Below are 24,732 nucleotides of genomic sequence, written 5' to 3'. Positions count from 1 at the left end.
GGGAGTGAGAGACTGGGATAGAGTGTGTGGGAGGGGGAGAGTAAGGGAGAGGGAGGGGGAGTATGAGGGTGTGAGGGCGAGGGAGGGGGAGTGTGAGGGAGTGAGGGAGAGATTCTGGGAGTGAGGGAGAGGGAGTGTGAAGGAGGGAGGGGGACAGTATGGGACTGAGCGATTAGAGTGGAGTGTGAGGGAGGGGAAGAGTGTGGGAGTGAGGAAGAGGGAGGTTGAGTGTTAGGGAGTGAAGGGTGAGTGTGAGGGAAGAGTGAATGGGAAGTGTGAGGGGGTGAGAGTGAGAGGAAATGTGACCTGAGCTGGTGGGATTGTGCTCAGAGCAGCTGTGACCCCTACCTCACACCTACCTGTGCTTCACTGCCCCTGGGGTACTGCCCCCTGACCCATCACCCCCCCCCCAGGGTACTGACCCCTGACCCGTCACTCCCCCTGGGGTACTGACCCCTGACCCGTCACCCCCCTGGGGTACTGACCCCTGACCCGTCATCCCCCCCGGGCACTGACCCCTGACCCGTCACCCCCCGGGGTACTGACCCCTGACCCGTCACCCCCCCGCTGGGGTACTGACCCCTGACCTGACTGAGCTTTGTGTTGTCCCCACAGACAGATTGGACGAGATATTGGCAGCAGCACAGCAGTCCATTGCGAATGAGAGTGCTAGCGGCCAGGCTAATGTACCGAAACCACGCACTGCAGCTCGAACCTTCTACAGCGCTGAGGTTAGTCTGTCACTATTCTACTGGAACCATGAGCCATGCAGCAGAGCCCAGCAGTGGAGAAAGAGAGAGAGAAAGGGGCTGAATAGCCTCAGGACTGGTGTTACTTTGAGTGTCTTTCTGTTTCATTCTGGCTCGCTTTGTCTCTTTATCTACTCTCTGTTTCTGTCTCTTCCTCTCCCTTTCTTTCCCTCTCTTCTCTTGTCTGAGATCCCCATCATCGAACTTTCCCAGGTCTTTTTTTCTGCTCTTACTCCCTCCCTCTTCTCTCACTCCACCCTCTCTCTGCCACTTGTACCTTTCTCTCTCCATATCAATCCCTTTTCTCTCATCCTCTACCTCCGTTTTTTTTAACTCTCATTTCATTCCCCCCTTCTTTCCTCCCTCCCATCTTCCTTCCTTCCTTCTCTCTCTCTCTCTATCTCTTACTCTCATTCCCTCCTCCCTCTCTCGTCTTCCTTCCTCCCCTCTCTCCTCCCTCTCTCTAGCACTCTTCCTGTTCAGGGTTGGATTCCGTGTTTTCTGAGCAGTGTGCAGTAGTTAATTTCTTGATGAATCAGAAAGTGTTCATTTCAATCTGTCCTTCAGCTGTGAATTCCAAGCCACGTGTGGCTGCTGTTTGAGACGTGGTTAATGTGAAGGTTCATATTATCATGAGCAGGGTGTGGGGAACTGTGTAAAGGAGCTGAAGTTAAATTGAAGTGAGCTGAGATGAATGATACTTCTTCACCTGCTGATTGTACTGTATAACAGATTTGAGGAAAGGAAGCTCCAACACTGACTAATCATTTCATCTGCCAAAAGCTTGGAGAAACACAGTTGAAACCTTTTGCAATGATAGTGATGGCATGTGGGTCTGTCTGTGTGCCTCTGAACACCTGAGGCTCTAAATATCTTTGTGTGTGAGCATGGTTGTGCTTATGGGATTGAATGTGTGTATGTTTGGATATGTATGTGTGTATACATGTTTGTATATGTGTATGTGTGAGTGAGAGTATGTTTGTATGATTATGTGTGTGTCCATGTGTCCAGTTGTTGTGTGTGTCCGTGTCCATTTGTGTGTGTGTGTCCATTTGTCTCTGTGTGTGTGTCCATTTGTGTGTCTGTGTGTGTGTGTCCATTTGTGTGTGTGTCTGTCTTGTGTTAGTGTGCAGATGTTTGTGTGTGTGCACATATTTGTACTTGTGTATCCAAGTGTTTATATGCGTGTGCGAGTGTGTGCGTGTTTTGTGTGTGTGTGTATATGTGTGTATGTTTGTGTCAGTGTGTGCATGTTTGTTTGTGTTTGTGCATGCTTGCATGTGTGTGAGAGCAAGTGTGTGCATGTGAGTGTGTATATGTTTGCATTTGTGTCTGCATATATGTGTGTGTGCATGTTTGCATGTGTATGAGTATGCATGTTTGCAAATGTGTGTGTGCATGTTTGCAAATGTGTGTGTGCATGTTTGCAAATGTGTGTGTATGTTTGCATGTGTGAGTGAGCATTTTTGTATGTGTGTGTGTGTCTATTTGTGTTTGTGTGTGTGTGTCTCTATCTGTGTGTGAGAGTATGTGTATTTGAAAGTGTGTGTGAACAGGGTGTGTATCAGTGTGAATGTATGTGTGAACAGTGTGTGTGTGTCTTTGAGCAGTGTGCATGAGCATGAGCGGTGTGTATCAGTAACACCTTGCCAGGGTTAACTAATAGATTTTTTTAATTGCATGAAAACTCTCACTCAAATCTGATAGATGGGAGCTGTTCTTAATCTCAGCCAAGTAAATATCTTAATAATTGAACAATTTTTTTTCCCTTTTTTTTGAAAAAAAACAAAAATGTAAGATTATGAATTGGAAGGAATGAGAAAAAATGTCCAGCTGCAGCACCAAGGAGAGCTGTGAGATGGTGATAGAGAGCAGCAATTTGACTGGCTCCTCTGCACCACCTGTGGGCAGTTCTTGGTAATGCTTACGTTTTCCATTGTTTACCATCCCCTCCACCGAACCTCAGAGAAGGTTCACCAGGATGGTCTTCGGTGTAGAGAAGTGCCTTATGTTCAAGAATTAAACAGGTTGGGACTCTAAGCATTAGAGTTGAGAAGAATGAGAGGCGATCACATTGGAATAAATAGGATTCTTAAAGGGTTTGACAGGGTAAATGCTGAGAGGGTGTACCCCCTCCTGGGAGAGACTAGAACCAGTGGGCATAGTCTCAGACTTAAGGGGCACCTATTTAAGGGTGAGGTGAAGAGATGACAGAAGTTTATAAAATAATGAGAGGTATAGATTGAGTTAATCATAGTTATTGTTTGCGTAGGATGGGGAATTTCAAGATGAGGGGGCACTTTTTAAGCAAGGAAGGAGATTTATAAAAAGTATGAGGTGCAAATGTTTTACACAGAGGGTGGTTTGTGTGTGAAATGAACTTTCTGGGTACAATTACAATGTTGAAAAGTCATTTAGCTAAGAACATGAATCGGAAATGTTTGGAGGGATATGGGCCAGGAGCAGGCAGGTGGGGCTAGTTTAGTTTGGGATTCAGTTTGGCATGGACTGGTTGGACCTAAAAGCCTGTTCCCGTGCTGTATGTCTCAGAGTTAGACGTCTCTGGAACTCCTTGTTACTGCGATCTGCTGCCACACAGACTCCTTGTGTATATTTAAGGTTGAGATAGATTCTTGATCAGTCAGGAATCAAGGGAAAGGGTGGTGAAGTGAACGTGGTCCCATTGAATGGCCTGCTCCTGTTCCTGTTATTTATATAGTTTGTTTCAGTGATAAATATTGGTCAGGGCAGTGATGATCTCATTTGAGACATTTAGAGTCACAGAGCTGCACAGAAAACAGACCCTTCGGTCCAACTCGTTCATGCCGACAGGAATTCTAAATTAGTCTAGTCCCATTTGCCAGCATCTGGCCCTTATCCCTCGAAACCCTTCCTATTCATACACGCATCCAGATGCCTTTTACATGTTGTAATTGTACCAGCCTTCACCACTTCCTCTGGCAGCTCATTCTCTGGCACCACCCTCTGTGTGAACAAGTTTTTTTTTAAATTCATTCGTTAGCTGAGGGCATCGCTGGCTGGGATAGCACTTATTGCCCCATCCCTAATTGCCCAGAGGGCAGTTAAGAGTCAACCACATAGCTGTGGGCCTGGAGTCACATGTAGGCCAGACCAAGTCACGATGGCAGTTTCCTTCCCTAAACAACATTAGTGAATCAGATGGGTTTTTCCAACAATTGGTAATGGATTCATGGGTTCATTAGATCAGATTATTGTTGAATTCAAATTCCACCATCTGCCATGCCAGGTCCCAGAATATTGGGTCTCTGGATTAATAGTCTAGCAACAATATTACTGGGCCATTGCCTACCCTAAGTTTCCCCTCTCAGGTTCTTTCCTCTCTCATCTTAAACCTATGCCCTCTAGTTTTGGACTCCTGTACCCTGGGGAAAAGACCTTGGTTGTTCACTCTATCCATGGCCCTCATTATTTTACAGACCTCCATGAAATCACTCCTCAGACCTCCAACGCTCCAGGGGAAAATCCCCTGTCTATCCCTATAGCTCGAGTCCTCCAACATCCTTGGAGATCTTTTCTGAACCCCTTCAAGTTTCACAACATCTTTCCTATAGCAGGGGAACCAAAATTGAACGCAGTGTTCTCATGCAAAGTATAATGTTCCCAACAGTGCAGCCGTCCCTCAGTGAGTGAGCTAACCCCAACAGGGCAAATGGCAGAATTTACATTCAATTCATAAATTAATGAATCTGGAATACAAAGCTAAACCAGAGAATGATGAAACGATTGTCGATTGCTGCAAAAGCCCTTTAAGGGAATGACATTGGCTGTTCCTACGTGGTCTGGTGTACATGTGACTCCAGACCCACATGGTTGACTCCTGACTACCCTCACTTAATTCTAGGGCACTTAAGGATGGGCAACAAAAGCTGCCCTCAACTGTGACCCCGCCAGCTCCAGTGGAAAGACTGAAGTAAAACTAAAGAAAGGTCTGTGACGCTGGGGACAGAGTGAGATCAACGAGAGCAGAATTCTCTGGTAACCTTTGCTGTCTGCCGCAGAGCGGCGAGGAGGGGGGAGTGAAGTGCCAGGGCACGGGCACGGCGCCCATGTCAGTCAAACCATCAACACCAGTGGCAGGTGTAGGCCATTCAGCCCCTTGAACCTGCTGCACCATTCAATCTGACCACAGCCAATCCTTTAAAAACCTAAAGAAACTGCGGACGCTGTAAATCAGGAGCAAAAAGACAGAAATTGCTGGGAAAGCTCAGCAAGTCCTGGCAGCATCTGTGAAGAAAAAGAACAGAGTTAATGTTTCGGGTTCGGTGTCTCAGTTCTGAGGAAGAGTCATGGGACCCGAAACGTTAACTCTGATCTTTTTCTTCACAGATGCTGCCAGACCTGCTGAGCTTTTCCAGCAACTCCTATAAGCTGAACCTTTATCTCAATTTCACAATTCCTGCTTTTCCCCCAGACCAATCGATGCCTTTTAAATCTAAAATTTTATCTGCCCCTCTCTCTCGAATAAATCCAGTGACTTGCCCACTACTGCCTCCTGTGGTAGAGAATCCCTGGCACTCGCCCTCAGCTCTGGTTCGCTCCATGTAGAGTGAAGAAATCTTTCTCCATCTCGGTCCTTAATGGTCTATCCCGCATCCTGTGACTGAGTCCCCAGGGTCTAGACCTCAACCAAGCAATCCCACCATGTTGACAGAGTGTGGGGGCAGGTGAGAGATGGTCGGGGCAAACCCAGCCACAGGGGGACAGAACGGGGGCAGGAAGAGCCGGGATTGTGATTTGGCCCGGTGAAGGATGGGATGCGGGGTGGTGGGGTACGATTGGAAAAGGGGTTTGGCCAAAAGAAGCACAGAAGCAGGTTTGTAAGCGATGTGTCTGTTCTTTTCTCCAGCCACTATACGACCAACCAGGGATGACAGCACTCGGACCATCGGTCAGCTTTGACCGACCCTACCTGGCAGCACAGCCAGGGATGATGCGTCAGAAGTCAATGGGTAAGGGAGGAGTCTGGGATGGGGGGTGGGGTAGCAGTACATTAAGACAAAGAACAGAAAGCCCTTCAGCCCATCAAACCTGTTCTCACCCTCAGTATGACACATTTCCCAGATACCTGTCCAACCAGCATTCATTCGCGACAGGCCGTGAAAGACAAATTACTGCCATTGATCTCAAGTCCATTCAACGATGGAGATTCGACAGTCATTTAGGGGAGGAAATTACAACCTTCCAGCACGCCTGAGCGAAACGATTCCTCATTGTCTACATTCGCAAGTTTTCCTCAATCCTCAGTTACCTTCAATCATCTGGCTCACTCATCACCCAACAGGATGTGTCCCAGTGTTATACAGTGACAGACCGGTCCCCACTGGCACTGTACCCCAGTGTTATACAGTAACAGACCTGTCCCGACCGGTACTGTACCCCAGTGTTACACAGTGACAGACCTGTCCCCACTGGCACTGTACCCCAGTGTTACACAGTGACAGACCTGTCCCCACCGGTACTGTACCCCAGTGTTATACAGTGACAGACCTGCCCGCACCGGTACTGTACCCCAGTGTTACACAGTGACAGACCGGTCCCCACCGATACTGTACCCCAGTGTTATACAGTGACAGACCTGCCCGCACCGGTACTGTACCCCAGTGTTACACAGTGACAGACCGGTCCCCACCAATACTGTACCCCAGTGTTATACAGTGACAGAACTGTCCCCACTGTCACTGTACCCAATGTTACACAGTGACAGACCTGTCCCCCACCAGCACTGTACCCCAGTGTTACACAGTGACAGACCTGTCCCCACTGGCACTGTACCCCAGTGTTACACAGTGACAGACCTGTCTCCACTGGCACTGTACCCCAGTGTTACACAGTGACAGACCTGTCCCCACTGGTACTGTACCCCAGTGTTAGACAGTGACAGACCTGTCCCCACTGGCACTGTACCCCTGTGTTATACAGCGACAGACCTGTCCCCACCGGTACAGTACCCCAGTGTTATACAGTGACAGACCTGTCTGCACCAGTACTGTATCCCAGTGTTATACAGTGGCAGACCTGTCCCCGCCTTTGCTGTACGCCAGTGTTATACAGCGACAGACGCGTCCCCCACCAGTACTGTACCCCAGTGTTACACAGTGACAGACCTGTCCCCGCTGGTACTCTCTCCCAGTGTTACACAGTGACAGACCTGTCCCTACCAGATCTCTACCCCAGTGTTATACAGAAACAGACCTGTCCCCACCGGTACTGTATCCCAGTGTTACACAGTGACAGACTGGTCCCCACCGATACTGTACCCCAGTGTTATACAGTGACAGACCTGTCCCCCACCAGTACTGTACCCCAGTGTTATACAGTGACAGAACTGTCCCCATCGGTACTGTACCCCAGTGTTATACAGCGACAGACCTGTCCCCCACCTGTACTGTATCCCAGTGTTACACAGAGACAGACCTGTCCCCACCGGTACTGTACCCCAGTGTTATACAGAGACAGACCTGTCCCCACTGGAACTGTACCCCATGTTATACAGAGACAGACCTGTCCCCACCGGTACTGTACTCCGTGTTATACAGTGACAGACCTTTCCACACTGGCACTGTACTCCGTGTTATACAGTGACAGACCAGTCCCCACTGACACTGTACCCCAGTGTTATACAGAGACAAGAGTAGTCCCCACGGGAACTGTACCCCAGTGTTATACAGAGACAGACCTGTCCCCACCGGTACTGTCTCCCAGTGTTACACAGTGACAGACCGTCCCCACCGGTACTGTATCGCAGTGTGACACAGTGACAGACCCGTACCCCCCCCAGGTACTGTACCCCAGTGTTATACAGAGACAGACCTGTCCCCACTGGCACTGTATCCCAGTGTAATAAAGTGACAGACCTGTCCCCACCGGTACTGTACCCCAGTGTTACACAGTGACAGACACGTCCCCCACCGGTACTGTACCCCAGTATTACACAGTGACAGACCTGTCCCCACCGGTACTGTATCCCAGTGTTACACAGTGACAGACGCGTCCCCCACCGGTATTGTACCCCAGTATTACACAGTGACAGACCTGTCCCCACCGGTACTGTACTCCAGTGTTACACAGTGAAAGAGCTGTCCCCACCGGAACTGTACCCCAGTGTTACACAGTGACAGACCGGACCCCACCGGTACTGTACCCTAGTTTTACACAGTGACAGACATGTCCCCACCAGCACTGTACCCCGGTGTTACATAGTGACAGACCGGTCCCCACTGGCACTGTACCCCAGTGTTATACAGTGACAGACCTGTCCCGACCGGTACTGTACCCCAGTGTTACACAGTGACAGACCTGTCCCCACTGGCACTGTACCCCAGTGTTACACAGTGACAGACCTGTCCCCACCGGTACTGTACCCCAGTGTTATACAGTGACAGACCTGCCCGCACCGGTACTGTACCCCAGTGTTACACAGTGACAGACCGGTCCCCACCGATACTGTACCCCAGTGTTATACAGTGACAGATCTGCCCGCACCGGTACTGTACCCCAGTGTTACACAGTGACAGACCGGTCCCCACCAATACTGTACCCCAGTGTTATACAGTGACAGAACTGTCCCCACTGTCACTGTACCCAATGTTACACAGTGACAGACCTGTCCCCCACCAGCACTGTACCCCAGTGTTACACAGTGACGGACCTGTCCCCACTGGCACTGTACCCCAGTGTTACACAGTGACAGACCTGTCGCCACTGGCACTGTACCCCAGTGTTACACAGTGACAGACCTGTCCCCACTGGCACTGTACCCCTGTGTTATACAGCGACAGACCTGTCCCCACCGGTACATTACCCCAGTGTTATACAGCGACAGACCTGTCCCCACCGGTACAGTACCCCAGTGTTATACAGTGACAGACCTGTCCCCACCGGGACTGTACCCCAGTGTTACACAGTGACAGACCTGTCTGCACCAGTACTGTATCCCAGTGTTATACAGTGGCAGACCTGTCCCCGCCTTTGCTGTACGCCAGTGTTATACAGCGACAGACGCGTCCCCCACCAGTACTGTACCCCAGTGTTACACAGTGACAGACCTGTCCCCGCTGGTACTCTCTCCCAGTGTTACACAGTGACAGACCTGTCCCTACCAGAACTCTATCCCAGTGTTCTACAGAGACAGACCTGTCCCCACCGGTACTGTACCCCAGTGTTATACAGTGACAGACCTGTCCCCCACCAGTACTGTACCCCAGTGTTATACAGTGACAGAACTGTCCCCATCGGTACTGTACCCCAGTGTTATACAGCGACAGACCTGTCCCCCACCTGTACTGTATCCCAGTGTTACACAGAGACAGACCTGTCCCCACCGGTACTGTACTCCGTGTTATACAGTGACAGACCTGTCCCTACCAGATCTCTATCCCAGTGTTCTACAGAGACAGACCTGTCCCCATCGGTACTGTACCCCAGTGTTATACAGCGACAGACCTGTCCCCCACCTGTACTGTATCCCAGTGTTACACAGAGACAGACCTGTCCCCACCGGTGCTGTACTCCGTGTTATACAGTGACAGACCTGTCCCCACCGGTACTGTACCCCAGTGTTACACAGTGACAGACGCGTCCCCCACCGGTACTGTACCCCAGTATTACACAGTGACAGACCTGTCCCCACCGGTACTGTATCCCAGTGTTACACAGTGACAGACGCGTCCCCCACCGGTATTGTACCCCAGTATTACACAGTGACAGACTTGTCCCCACCGGTACTGTACTCCAGTGTTACACAGTGAAAGAGCTGTCCCCACCGGAACTGTACCCCAGTGTTACACAGTGACAGACCGGACCCCACCGGTACTGTACCCTAGTTTTACACAGTGACAGACATGTCCCCACCAGCACTGTACCCCGGTGTTACACAGTGACAGACCGGTCCCCACTGGCACTGTACCCCAGTGTTATACAGTGACAGACCTGTCCCGACCGGTACTGTACCCCAGTGTTACACAGTGACAGACCTGTCCCCACTGGCACTGTACCCCAGTGTTACACAGTGACAGACCTGTCCCCACCGGTACTGTACCCCAGTGTTATACAGTGACAGACCTGCCCGCACCGGTACTGTACCCCAGTGTTACACAGTGACAGACCGGTCCCCACCGATACTGTACCCCAGTGTTATACAGTGACAGATCTGCCCGCACCGGTACTGTACCCCAGTGTTACACAGTGACAGACCGGTCCCCACCAATACTGTACCCCAGTGTTATACAGTGACAGAACTGTCCCCACTGTCACTGTACCCAATGTTACACAGTGACAGACCTGTCCCCCACCAGCACTGTACCCCAGTGTTACACAGTGACGGACCTGTCCCCACTGGCACTGTACCCCAGTGTTACACAGTGACAGACCTGTCGCCACTGGCACTGTACCCCAGTGTTACACAGTGACAGTCCTGTCCCCACTGGCACTGTACCCCTGTGTTATACAGCGACAGACCTGTCCCCACCGGTACATTTCCCCAGTGTTATACAGCGACAGACCTGTCCCCACCGGTACAGTACCCCAGTGTTATACAGTGACAGACCTGTCCCCACCGGGACTGTACCCCAGTGTTACACAGTGACAGACCTGTCTGCACCAGTACTGTATCCCAGTGTTATACAGTGGCAGACCTGTCCCCGCCTTTGCTGTACGCCAGTGTTATACAGCGACAGACGCGTCCCCCACCAGTACTGTACCCCAGTGTTACACAGTGACAGACCTGTCCCCGCTGGTACTCTCTCCCAGTGTTACACAGTGACAGACCTGTCCCCCACCAGTACTGTACCCCAGTGTTATACAGTGACAGAACTGTCCCCATCGGTACTGTACCCCAGTGTTATACAGCGACAGACCTGTCCCCCACCTGTACTGTATCCCAGTGTTACACAGAGACAGACCTGTCCCCACCGGTACTGTACTCCGTGTTATACAGTGACAGACCTGTCCCTACCAGATCTCTATCCCAGTGTTCTACAGAGACAGACCTGTCCCCACCGGTACTGTACCCCAGTGTTATACAGTGACAGACCTGTCCCCCACCAGTACTGTACCCCAGTGTTATACAGTGACAGAACTGTCCCCATCGGTAATGTACCCCAGTGTTATACAGTGACAGACCTGTCCCCCACCAGTACTGTACCCCAGTGTTATACAGTGACAGAACTGTCCCCACCGGTGCTGTACTCCGTGTTATACAGTGACAGACCTGTCCCCACTGACACTGTACCCCAGTGTTATACAGAGACAGACCTGTCCCCACTGGAACTGTACCCCATGTTATACAGTGACAGACCTTTCCCCACCGTTACTGTACCCCAGTGTTATACAGAGACAGACCTGTCCCCACTGGAACTGTACCCCATGTTATACAGAGACAGACCTGTCCCCACCGGTACTGTACTCCGTGTTATACAGTGACAGACCTTTCCACACTGGCACTGTACTCCGTGTTATACAGTGACAGACCAGTCCCCACTGACACTGTACCCCAGTGTTATACAGAGACAAGAGTAGTCCCCACGGGAACTGTACCCCAGTGTTATACAGAGACAGACCTGTCCCCACCGGTACTGTACTCCGTGTTATACAGTGACAGACCTTTCCACACTGGCATTGTACCCCAGTGTTATACAGTGACAGACCAGTCCCCACCGGTACTGTCTCCCAGTGTTACACAGTGACAGACCGTCCCCACCGGTACTGTATCGCAGTGTGACACAGTGACAGACCCGTACCCCCCCCAGGTACTGTACCCCAGTGTTATACAGAGACAGACCTGTCCCCACTGGCACTGTATCCCAGTGTTAAAAAGTGACAGACCTGTCCCCACCGGTACTGTACCCCAGTGTTACACAGTGACAGACGCGTCCCCCACCGGTACTGTACCCCAGTATTACACAGTGACAGACCTGTCCCCACCGGTACTGTATCCCAGTGTTACACAGTGACAGACGCGTCCCCCACCGGTACTGTACCCCAGTATTACACAGTGACAGACCTGTCCCCACCAGTACTGTACTCCAGTGTTACACAGTGAAAGACCTGTCCCCACCGGAACTGTACCCCAGTGTTATACAGTGACAGACCGGTCCCCACCGGTACTGTATCGCAGTGTGACACAGTGACAGACCCGTCCCCCCCAGGTACTGTTCCCCAGTGTTATACAGTGACAGACCTGTCCCCACTGTCACTGTACCCCAGTGTTATAAAGTGACAGACCTGTCCCCACCGGTACTGTACCCCAGTGTTACACAGTAACAGACTGGTCCCCACCGCTACTGTACACCAGGCTTATACAGTGACAGACCTGTCCCCTCTGGCACTGTACCCCAGTGTTATAAAGTGACAGACCTGTCCCCACCGGTACTGTACCCCAGTGTTACACAGTGACAGACCGGACCCCACCGGTACTGTACCCTAGTTTTACACAGTGACAGACATGTCCCCACCAGCACTGTACCCCGGTGTTACACAGTGACAGACTGTACCCCAGTGTTATACAGTGACAGACCTGTCCCGACCGGTACTGTACCCCAGTGTTACACAGTGACAGACCTGTCCCCACTGGCACTGTACCCCAGTGTTACACAGTGACAGACCTGTCCCCACCGGTACTGTACCCCAGTGTTATACAGTGACAGACCTGCCCGCACCGGTACTGTACCCCAGTGTTACACAGTGACAGACCGGTCCCCACCGATACTGTACCCCAGTGTTATACAGTGACAGATCTGCCCGCACCGGTACTGTACCCCAGTGTTACACAGTGGCAGACCGGTCCCCACCGATACTGTACCCCAGTGTTATACAGTGACAGAACTGTCCCCACTGTCACTGTACCCAATGTTACACAGTGACAGACCTGTCCCCCACCAGCACTGTACCCCAGTGTTACACAGAGACAGACCTGTCCTCACCGGTACTGTACCCCAGTGTTATACAGTGACAGAACGGTCCCCCAGCAGTACTGTACCCCAGTGTTATACAGTGACAGAACTGTCCCCATCGGTACTGTACGCCAGTGTTATACAGTGACAGACCTGTCCCCCACCTGTACTGTATCCCAGTGTTACACAGAGACAGACCGGCCCCCACCGGTGCTGTACTCCGTGTTATACAGTGACAGACCTGTCCCCACTGGAACTGTACCCCATGTTATACAGAGACAGACCTTTCCCCACCGTTACTGTACCCCAGTGTTATACAGAGACAGACCTGTCCCCACTGGAACTGTACCCCATGTTATACAGAGACAGACCTGTCCCCACCGGTACTGTACTCCGTGTTATACAGTGACAGACCTTTCCACACTGGCACTGTACTCCGTGTTATACAGTGACAAACCAGTCCCCACTGACACTGTACCCCAGTGTTATACAGAGACAAGAGTAGTCCCCATGGGAACTGTACCCCAGTGTTATACAGAGACAGACCTGTCCCCACCGGTACTGTACTCCGTGTTATACAGTGACAGACCTTTCCACACTGGCATTGTACCCCAGTGTTATACAGTGACAGACCAGTCCCCACCGGTACTGTCTCCCAGTGTTACACAGTGACAGACCGTCCCCACCGGTACTGTATCGCAGTGTGACACAGTGACAGACCCGTACCCCCCCCCAGGTACTGTACCCCAGTGTTATACAGAGACAGACCTGTCCCCACTGGCACTGTATCCCAGTGTTAAAAAGTGACAGACCTGTCCCCACCGGTACTGTACCCCAGTGTTACACAGTGACAGACGCGTCCCCCACCGGTACTGTACCCCAGTATTACACAGTGACAGACCTGTCCCCACCGGTACTGTATCCCAGTGTTACACAGTGACAGACGCGTCCCCCACCGGTACTGTACCCCAGTATTACACAGTGACAGACCTGTCCCCACCAGTACTGTACTCCAGTGTTACACAGTGAAAGACCTGTCCCCACCGGAACTGTACCCCAGTATTACACAGTGACAGACCTGTCCCCACCAGTACTGTACTCCAGTGTTACACAGTGACAGACCGGTCCCCACCGGTACTGTATCGCAGTGTGACACAGTGACAGACCCGTCCCCCCCAGGTACTGTTCCCCAGTGTTATACAGTGACAGAACTGTCCCCATCGGTACTGTACCCCAGTGTTATACAGCGACAGATCTGTCCCCCACCTGTACTGTATCCCAGTGTTACACAGAGACAGACCTGTCCCCACCGGTACTGTACTCCGTGTTATACAGTGACAGACCTGTCCCTACCAGATCTCTATCCCAGTGTTCTACAGAGACAGACCTGTCCCCACCGGTACTGTACCCCAGTGTTATACAGTGACAGACCTGTCCCCCACCAGTACTGTACCCCAGTGTTATACAGTGACAGAACTGTCCCCATCGGTACTGTACCCCAGTGTTATACAGCGACAGACCTGTCCCCCACCTGTACTGTATCCCAGTGTTACACAGAGACAGACCTGTCCCCACCGGTGCTGTACTCCGTGTTATACAGTGACAGACCTGTCCCCACCGGTACTGTACCCCAGTGTTACACAGTGACAGACGCGTCCCCCACCGGTACTGTACCCCAGTATTACACAGTGACAGACCTGTCCCCACCGGTACTGTATCCCAGTGTTACACAGTGACAGACGCGTCCCCCACCGGTATTGTACCCCAGTATTACACAGTGACAGACTTGTCCCCACCGGTACTGTACTCCAGTGTTACACAGTGAAAGAGCTGTCCCCACCGGAACTGTACCCCAGTGTTACACAGTGACAGACCGGACCCCACCGGTACTGTACCCTAGTTTTACACAGTGACAGACATGTCCCCACCAGCACTGTACCCCGGTGTTACACAGTGACAGACCGGTCCCCACTGGCACTGTACCCCAGTGTTATACAGTGACAGACCTGTCCCGACCGGTACTGTACCCCAGTGTTACACAGTGACAGACCTGTCCCCACTGGCACTGTACCCCAGTGTTACACAGTGACAGACCTGTCCCGACCGGTACTGTACCCCAGTGTTATACAGTGACAGACCTGCCCGCACCGGTACTGTACCCCAGTGTTACACAGTGACAGACCGGTCCCCACCGATACTGTACCCCAGTGTTATACAGTGACAGATCTGCCCGCACCGGTACTGTACCCCAGTGTTACACAGTGACAGACCGGTCCCCACCAATACTGTACCCCAGTGTTATACAGTGACAGAACTGTCCCCACTGTCACTGTACCCAATGTTACACAGTGACAGACCTGTCCCCCACCAGCACTGTACCCCAGTGTTACACAGTGACGGACCTGTCCCCACTGGCACTGTACCCCAGTGTTACACAGTGACAGACCTGTCCCCACTGGCACTGTACCCCAGTGTTACACAGTGACAGTCCTGTCCCCACTGGCACTGTACCCCTGTGTTATACAGCGACAGACCTGTCCCCACCGGTACATTACCCCAGTGTTATACAGCGACAGACCTGTCCCCACCGGTACAGTACCCCAGTGTTATACAGTGACAGACCTGTCCCCACCGGGACTGTACCCCAGTGTTACACAGTGACAGACCTGTCTGCACCAGTACTGTATCCCAGTGTTATACAGTGGCAGACCTGTCCCCGCCTTTGCTGTACGCCAGTGTTATACAGCGACAGACGCGTCCCCCACCAGTACTGTACCCCAGTGTTACACAGTGACAGACCTGTCCCCGCTGGTACTCTCTCCCAGTGTTACACAGTGACAGACCTGTCCCTACCAGAACTCTATCCCAGTGTTCTACAGAGACAGACCTGTCCCCACCGGGACTGTACCCCAGTGTTATACAGTGACAGACCTGTCCCCCACCAGTACTGTACCCCAGTGTTATACAGTGACAGAACTGTCCCCATCGGTACTGTACCCCAGTGTTATACAGCGACAGACCTGTCCCCCACCTGTACTGTATCCCAGTGTTACACAGAGACAGACCTGTCCCCACCGGTACTGTACTCCGTGTTATACAGTGACAGACCTGTCCCTACCAGATCTCTATCCCAGTGTTCTACAGAGACAGACCTGTCCCCACCGGTACTGTACCCCAGTGTTATACAGTGACAGACCTGTCCCCCACCAGTACTGTACCCCAGTGTTATACAGTGACAGAACTGTCCCCATCGGTAATGTACCCCAGTGTTATACAGTGACAGACCTGTCCCCCACCAGTACTGTACCCCAGTGTTATACAGTGACAGAACTGTCCCCACCGGTGCTGTACTCCGTGTTATACAGTGACAGACCTGTCCCCACTGACACTGTACCCCAGTGTTATACAGAGACAGACCTGTCCCCACTGGAACTGTACCCCATGTTATACAGTGACAGACCTTTCCCCACCGTTACTGTACCCCAGTGTTATACAGAGACAGACCTGTCCCCACTGGAACTGTACCCCATGTTATACAGAGACAGACCTGTCCCCACCGGTACTGTACTCCGTGTTATACAGTGACAGACCTTTCCACACTGGCACTGTACTCCGTGTTATACAGTGACAGACCAGTCCCCACTGACACTGTACCCCAGTGTTATACAGAGACAAGAGTAGTCCCCACGGGAACTGTACCCCAGTGTTATACAGAGACAGACCTGTCCCCACCGGTACTGTACTCCGTGTTATACAGTGACAGACCTTTCCACACTGGCATTGTACCCCAGTGTTATACAGTGACAGACCAGTCCCCACCGGTACTGTCTCCCAGTGTTACACAGTGACAGACCGTCCCCACCGGTACTGTATCGCAGTGTGACACAGTGACAGACCCGTACCCCCCCCAGGTACTGTACCCCAGTGTTATACAGAGACAGACCTGTCCCCACTGGCACTGTATCCCAGTGTTAAAAAGTGACAGACCTGTCCCCACCGGTACTGTACCCCAGTGTTACACAGTGACAGACGCGTCCCCCACCGGTACTGTACCCCAGTATTACACAGTGACAGACCTGTCCCCACCGGTACTGTATCCCAGTGTTACACAGTGACAGACGCGTCCCCCACCGGTACTGTACCCCAGTATTACACAGTGACAGACCTGTCCCCACCAGTACTGTACTCCAGTGTTACACAGTGAAAGACCTGTCCCCACCGGAACTGTACCCCAGTGTTATACAGTGACAGACCGGTCCCCACCGGTACTGTATCGCAGTGTGACACAGTGACAGACCCGTCCCCCCCAGGTACTGTTCCCCAGTGTTATACAGTGACAGACCTGTCCCCACTGTCACTGTACCCCAGTGTTATACAGTTGCAGACCTGTCCCCACCGGTACTATACCCCAGTGTTACACAGTAACAGACCGGTCCCCACCGCTACTGTACACCAGGCTTATACAGTGACAGACCTGTCCCCTCTGGCACTGTACCCCAGTGTTATAAAGTGACAGACCTGTCCCCACCGGTACTGTACCCCAGTGTTACACAGTGACAGACCGGACCCCACCGGTACTGTACCCTAGTTTTACACAGTGACAGACATGTCCCCACCAGCACTGTACCCCGGTGTTACACAGTGACAGACTGTACCCCAGTGTTATACAGTGACAGACCTGTCCCGACCGGTACTGTACCCCAGTGTTACACAGTGACAGACCTGTCCCCACTGGCACTGTACCCCAGTGTTACACAGTGACAGACCTGTCCCCACCGGTACTGTACCCCAGTGTTATACAGTGACAGACCTGCCCGCACCGGTACTGTACCCCAGTGTTACACAGTGACAGACCGGTCCCCACCGATACTGTACCCCAGTGTTATACAGTGACAGATCTGCCCGCACCGGTACTGTACCCCAGTGTTACACAGTGGCAGACCGGTCCCCACCGATACTGTACCCCAGTGTTATACAGTGACAGAACTGTCCCCACTGTCACTGTACCCAATGTTACACAGTGACAGACCTGTCCCCCACCAGCACTGTACCCCAGTGTTACACAGAGACAGACCTGTCCTCACCGGTACTGTACCCCAGTGTTATACAGTGACAGAACGGTCCCCCAGCAGTACTGTACCCCAGTGTTATACAGTGACAGAACTGTCCCCATCGGTACTGTACGCCAGTGTTATACAGCGACAGACCTGTCCCCCACCTGTACTGTATCCCAGTGTTACACAGAGACAGACCGGCCCCCACCGGTGCTGTACTCCGTGTTATACAGTGACAGACCTGTCCCCACTGGAACTGTACCCCATGTTATACAGAGACAGACCTTTCCCCACCGTTACTGTACCCCAGTGTTATACAGAGACAGACCTGTCCCCACTGGAACTGTACCCCATGTTATACAGAGACAGACCTGTCCCCACCGGTACTGTACTCCGTGTTATACAGTGACAGACCTTTCCACACTGGCACTGTACTCCGTGTTATACAGTGACAAACCAGTCCCCACTGACACTGTACCCCAGTGTTATACAGAGACAAGAGTAGTCCCCATGGGAACTGTACCCCAGTGTTATACAGAGACAGACCTGTCCCCACCGGTACTGTACTCCGTGTTATACAGTGACAGACCTTTCCACACTGGCATTGTACCCCAGTGTTATACAGTGACAGACCAGTCCCCACCGGTACTGTCTCCCAGTGTTACACAGTGACAGACCGTCCCCACCGGTACTGTATCGCAGTGTGACACAGTGACAGACCCGTACCCCCCCCCAGGTACTGTACCCCAGTGTTATACAGAGACAGACCTGTCCCCACTGGCACTGTATCCCAGTGTTAAAAAGTGACAGACCTGTCCCCACCGGTACTGTACCCCAGTGTTATACAGTGACAGAACTGTCCCCACTGTCACTGTACCCAATGTTACACAGTGACAGACCTGTCCCCCACCAGCACTGTACCCCAGTGTTACACAGAGACAGACCTGTCCCCACTGGCACTGTACCCCAGTGTTACACAGTGACAGACCTGTCCCCACTGGCACTGTACCCCAGTGTTACACAGTGACAGACCTGTCCCCACTGGTACTGTACCCCAGTGTTACACAGTGACAGACCTGTCCCCACTGGCACTGTACCCCTGTGTTATACAGCGACAGACCTGTCCCCACCGGTACATTACCCCTGTGTTATACAGCGACAGACCTGTCCCCACCGGTACAGTACCCCAGTGTTATACAGTGACAGACCTGTCCCCACCGGGACTGTACCCCAGTGTTACACAGTGACAGACCTGTCTGCACCAGTACTGTATCCCAGTGTTATACAGTGGCAGACCTGTCCCCGCCTTTGCTGTACGCCAGTGTTATACAGCGACAGACGCGTCCCCCACCAGTACTGTACCCCAGTGTTACACAGTGACAGACCTGTCCCCGCTGGTACTCTCTCCCAGTGTTACACAGTGACAGACCTGTCCCTACCAGATCTCTATCCCAGTGTTCTACAGAGACAGACCTGTCCCCACCGGTACTGTACCCCAGTGTTATACAGTGACAGACCTGTCCCCCACCAGTACTGTACCCCAGTGTTATACAGTGACAGAACTGTCCCCATCGGTACTGTACCCCAGTGTTATACAGCGACAGACCTGTCCCCCACCTGTACTGTATCCCAGTGTTACACAGAGACAGCCCTGTCCCCACCGGTACTGTACGCCAGTGCTATACAGTAACAGACCTGTCCCCACTGACACTGTACCCCAGTGTTATACAGAGACAGACCTGTCCCCACTGGAACTGTACACCATGTTATACAGAGACAGACCTGTCCCCACCGGTACTGTACTCCGTGTTTTGCAGTGACAGACCTTTCCACACTGGCACTGTACTCCGTGTTATACAGTGACAGACCAGTCCCCACTGACACTGTACCCCAGTGTTATACAGAGACAAGAGTAGTCCCCACGGGAACTGTACCCCAGTGTTATACAGAGACAGACCTGTCCCCACCGGTACTGTACTCCGTGTTATACAGTGACAGACCTTTCCACACTGTCATTGTACCCAGTGTTATACAGTGACAGACCAGTCCCCACCGGTACTGTCTCCCAGTGTTACACAGTGACAGACCGCCCCCACCGGTACTGTATCGCAGTGTGACACAGTGACAGACCCGTACCCCCCCCAGGTACTGTACCCCAGTGTTATACAGAGACAGACCTGTCCCCACTGGCACTGTATCCCAGTGTTATAAAGTGACAGACCTGTCCCCACCGGTAGTGTACCCCAGTGTTACACAGTGACAGACGCGTCCCCCATCGGTACTGTACCCCAGTATTACACAGTGACAGACCTGTCCCCACCGGTACTGTATCCCAGTGTTACACAGTGACAGACGCGTCCCCCACCAGTACTGTACCCCAGTATTACACAGTGACAGACCTGTCCCCACCGGTACTGTACTCCAGTGTTACACAGTGACAGACCCGTTCCCCCCCAGGCACTGTTCCCCAGTGTTATACAGTGACAGACCTGTCCCCACTGTCACTGTTCCCCAGTGTTATACAGTTGCAGACCTGTCCCCACCGGTACTATACCCCAGTGTTACACAGTAACAGACCGGTCCCCACCGGTACTGTACACCAGGCTTATACAGTGACAGACCTGTCCCCTCTGGCACTGTACACCAGTGTTATAAAGTGACAGACCTGTCCCCACCGGTACTGTACCCCAGTGTTACACAGTGACAGACCGGACCCCACCGGTACTGTACCCTAGTTTTACACAGTGACAGACATGTCCCCACCAGCACTGTACCCCGGTGTTATACAGTGACAGAGCTGTCCCCACTGGCACTGTACCCCAGTGTTAGACAGTGACAGACCTGTCCCTACCGGTACTGTATCGCAGTGTGACACAGTGACAGACCCGTTCCCCCCCCAGGTACTGTATCCCAGTGTTATACAGAGACAGATCTGTCCCCACTGGCACTGTACCCCAGTGTTATACAGTCACAGACCTATCCCCACCAGTACTGTACCCCAGTGTTACACAGTGACAGACCGGTCCCCACCGGTACTGTACTCCAGTGTTATACAGTGACAGACCTGTCCCCACCGGTACTGTACCCCAGGCTTATACAGGGACAGACCTGTCCCCACTGGCACTACCCCAGTGTTATAAAGTGACAGACCTGTCCCCACCGGTACTGTACACCAGTGTTACACAGTGACAGACAGGACCCAACCGGTACTGTACCCTAGTTTTACACAGGGACAGACATGTCCCCACCAGTACTGTACCCCGGTGTTATACAGTGACAGACCTGACCCCACTGGCACTGTACCCCAGTGTTATACAGAGACAGACCTGTCCCCACTGGCACTGTATCCCAGTGTTATACAGTCACAGACCTGTCCCCAGCGGTACTGTACCCCAGTGTTACACAGTGACAGACCGGACCCCACCGGTACTGTATCGCAGTGTTACACAGTGACAGACCCGTCCACCCCGATACTGTACCCCGGTGTTATACAGTGACAGACCTGTCCCCTTTGGCACTGTACCCCAGTGTTATAAAGTGACAGACCTGTCCCCACCGGTACTGTACCCCAGTGTTACACAGTGACAGACCGGACCCCACCGGTACTGTACCCTAGTTTTACACAGTGACAGACATGTCCCCACCAGCACTGTACCCCGGTGTTACACAGTGACAGACCGGTCCCCACTGGCACTGTACCCCAGTGTTATACAGTGACAGACCTGTCCCCACTGGCACTGTACCCCAGTGTTACACAGTGACAGACCTGTCCCCACCGGTACTGTACCCCAGTGTTATACAGTGACAGACCTGCCCGCACCGGTACTGTACCCCAGTGTTACACAGTGACAGACCGGTCCCCACCGATACTGTACCCCAGTGTTATACAGTGACAGACCTGCCCGCACCGGTACTGTACCCCAGTGTTACACAGTGACAGACCGGTCCCCACCAATACTGTACCCCAGTGTTATACAGTGACAGAACTGTCCCCACTGTCACTGTACCCAATGTTACACAGTGACAGACCTGTCCCCCACCAGCACTGTACCCCAGTGTTACACAGTGACAGACCTGTCCCCACTGGCACTGTACCCCAGTGTTACACAGTGACAGACCTGTCCCCACTGGCACTGTACCCCAGTGTTACACAGTGACAGACCTGTCCCCACTGGTACTGTACCCCAGTGTTAGACAGTGACAGACCTGTCCCCACTGGCACTGTACCCCTGTGTTATACAGCGACAGACCTGTCCCCACCGGTACAGTACCCCAGTGTTATACAGCGACAGACCTGTCCCCACCGGTACAGTACCCCAGTGTTATACAGTGACAGACCTGTCCCCACCGGGACTGTACCCCAGTGTTACACAGTGACAGACCTGTCTGCACCAGTACTGTATCCCAGTGTTATACAGTGGCAGACCTGTCCCCGCCTTTGCTGTACGCCAGTGTTATACAGCGACAGACGCGTCCCCCACCAGTACTGTACCCCAGTGTTACACAGTGACAGACCTGTCCCCGCTGGTACTCTCTCCCAGTGTTACACAGTGACAGACCTGTCCCTACCAGATCTCTACCCCAGTGTTATACAGAGACAGACCTGTCCCCACCGGTACTGTACCCCAGTGTTACACAGTGACAGACCGGTCCCCACCGATACTGTACCCCAGTGTTATACAGTGACAGACCTGTCCCCCACCAGTACTGTACCCCAGTGTTATACAGTGACAGAACTGTCCCCATCGTTACTGTACCCCAGTGTTATACAGCGACAGACCTGTCCCCACTGACACTGTACCCCAGTGTTATACAGAGACAGACCTGTCCCCACTGGAACTGTACCCCATGTTATACAGAGACAGACCTGTCCCCACCGGTACTGTACCCCAGTGTTATACAGAGACAGACCTGTCCCCACTGGAACTGTACCCCATGTTATACAGAGACAGACCTGTCCCCACCGGTACTGTACTCCGTGTTATACAGTGACAGACCTTTCCACACTGGCACTGTACTCCGTGTTATACAGTGACAGACCAGTCCCCACTGACACTGTACCCCAGTGTTATACAGAGACAAGAGTAGTCCCCACGGGAACTGTACCCCAGTGTTATACAGAGACAGACCTGTCCCCACTGGTACTGTACTCCGTGTTATACAGTGACAGACCTTTCCACACTGGCATTGTACCCCAGTGTTATACAGTGACAGACCAGTCCCCACCGGTACTGTCTCCCAGTGTTACACAGTGACAGACGCGTCCCCCACCGGTACTGTACCCCAGTATTACACAGTGACAGACCTGTCCCCACCGGTACTGTATCCCAGTGTTACACAGTGACAGACGCGTCACCCACCTGTACTGTATCCCAGTATTACACAGTGACAGACCTGTCCCCACCGGTACTGTACTCCAGTGTTACGCAGTGAAAGACCTGTCCCCACCGGAACTGTACCCCAGTGTTATACAGTGACAGACCGGTCCCCACCGGTACTGTATCGCAGTGTGACAGAGTGACAGCCCCGTCCCCCCCAGGTACTGTTCCCCAGTGTTATACAGTGACAGACCTGTCCCCACTGTCACTGTACCCCAGTGTTATACAGTTGCAGACCTGTCCCCACCGGTACTGTATCCCAGTGTTACACAGTGACAGACCGGACCCCACCGGTACTGTACCCTAGTTTTACACAGTGACAGACATGTCCCCACCAGCACTGTACCCCGGTGTTATACAGTGACAGAGCTGTCCCCACTGGCACTGTACCCCAGTGTTAGACAGTGACAGACCTGTCCCTACCGGTACTGTATCGCAGTGTGACACAGTGACAGACCCGTCCCCCCCCAGGTTCTGTATCCCAGTGTTATACAGAGTCAGACCTGTCCCCACTGGAACTGTACCCCATGTTATACAGAGACAGACCTGTCCCCACCGGTACTGTACTCCGTGTTATACAGTGACAGACCTTTCCACACTGGCACTGTACTCCGTGTTATACAGTGACAGACCAGTCCCCACTGACACTGTACCCCAGTGTTATACAGAGACAAGAGTAGTCCCCACGGGAACTGTACCCCAGTGTTATACAGAGACAGACCTGTCCCCACCGGTACTGTACTCCGTGTTATACAGTGACAGACCTTTCCACACTGGCATTGTACCCCAGTGTTATACAGTGACAGACCAGTCCCCACCGGTACTGTCTCCCAGTGTTACACAGTGACAGACCGTCCCCACCGGTACTGTATCGCAGTGTGACACAGTGACAGACCCGTACCCCCCCCCAGGTACTGTACCCCAGTGTTATACAGAGACAGACCTGTCCCCACTGGCACTGTATCCCAGTGTTATAAAGTGACAGACCTGTCCCCACCGGTACTGTACCCCAGAGTTACACAGTGACAGACGCGTCCCCCACCGGTACTGTACCCCAGTATTACACAGTGACAGACTTGTCCCCACCGGTACTGTATCCCAGTGTTACACAGTGACAGACGCGTCCCCCACCGGTACTGTACCCCAGTGTTACACAGTGACAGACGCGTCCCCCACCGGTACTGTACCCCAGTGTTACACAGTGACAGACCTGTCCCCACCGGTACTGTACTCCAGTGTTACACAGTGACAGACCTGTCCACACCGGCACTCTACCCCAGTGTTACACAGTGACAGACCTGTACAGACCGGCACTGTAGCCCAGTGTTACACAGTGACAGACCGGACCCCACCGGTACTGTACCCTAGTTTTACACAGTGACAGACATGTCCCCACCAGCACTGTACCCCGGTGTTATACAGTGACAGACCTGTCCCCACTGGCACTGTACCCCAGGCTTATACAGGGACAGACCTGTCCCCACTGGCACTACCCCAGTGTTATAAAGTGACAGACCTGTCCCCACCGGTACTGTATCGCAGTGTGACACAGTGACAGACCCGTCCCCCCCCAGGTACTGTATCCCAGTGTTATACAGAGACAGACCTGTCCCCACTGGCA

The 24,732-nt window shown here is 52.6% G+C and overlaps 1 protein-coding gene across 1 annotated transcript in view; it reads left to right on the top strand.

The window, feature by feature from the left end:
• Window positions 1-24,732, top strand: part of LOC125447020 (SH3 and multiple ankyrin repeat domains protein 1-like) — a 241,740-nt gene that overhangs the window by 186,183 nt on the left and 30,825 nt on the right. Inside the window, exons 21-22 of the mRNA XM_059640702.1 lie at window positions 616-731; window positions 5,638-5,740. Of these exons, the coding sequence (XP_059496685.1) occupies window positions 616-731; window positions 5,638-5,740 (219 nt within the window). The remainder of the gene's footprint in view (window positions 1-615; window positions 732-5,637; window positions 5,741-24,732) is intronic.

This window comes from Stegostoma tigrinum, chromosome 38 (genome assembly GCF_030684315.1).
Source record: "Stegostoma tigrinum isolate sSteTig4 chromosome 38, sSteTig4.hap1, whole genome shotgun sequence".
Classification (NCBI taxonomy): Eukaryota; Metazoa; Chordata; class Chondrichthyes; order Orectolobiformes; family Stegostomatidae; genus Stegostoma; species Stegostoma tigrinum.
The sequence above is the reverse complement of the archived record's forward strand: the minus strand, read 5'-3'. Positions and strand labels throughout refer to the sequence as shown.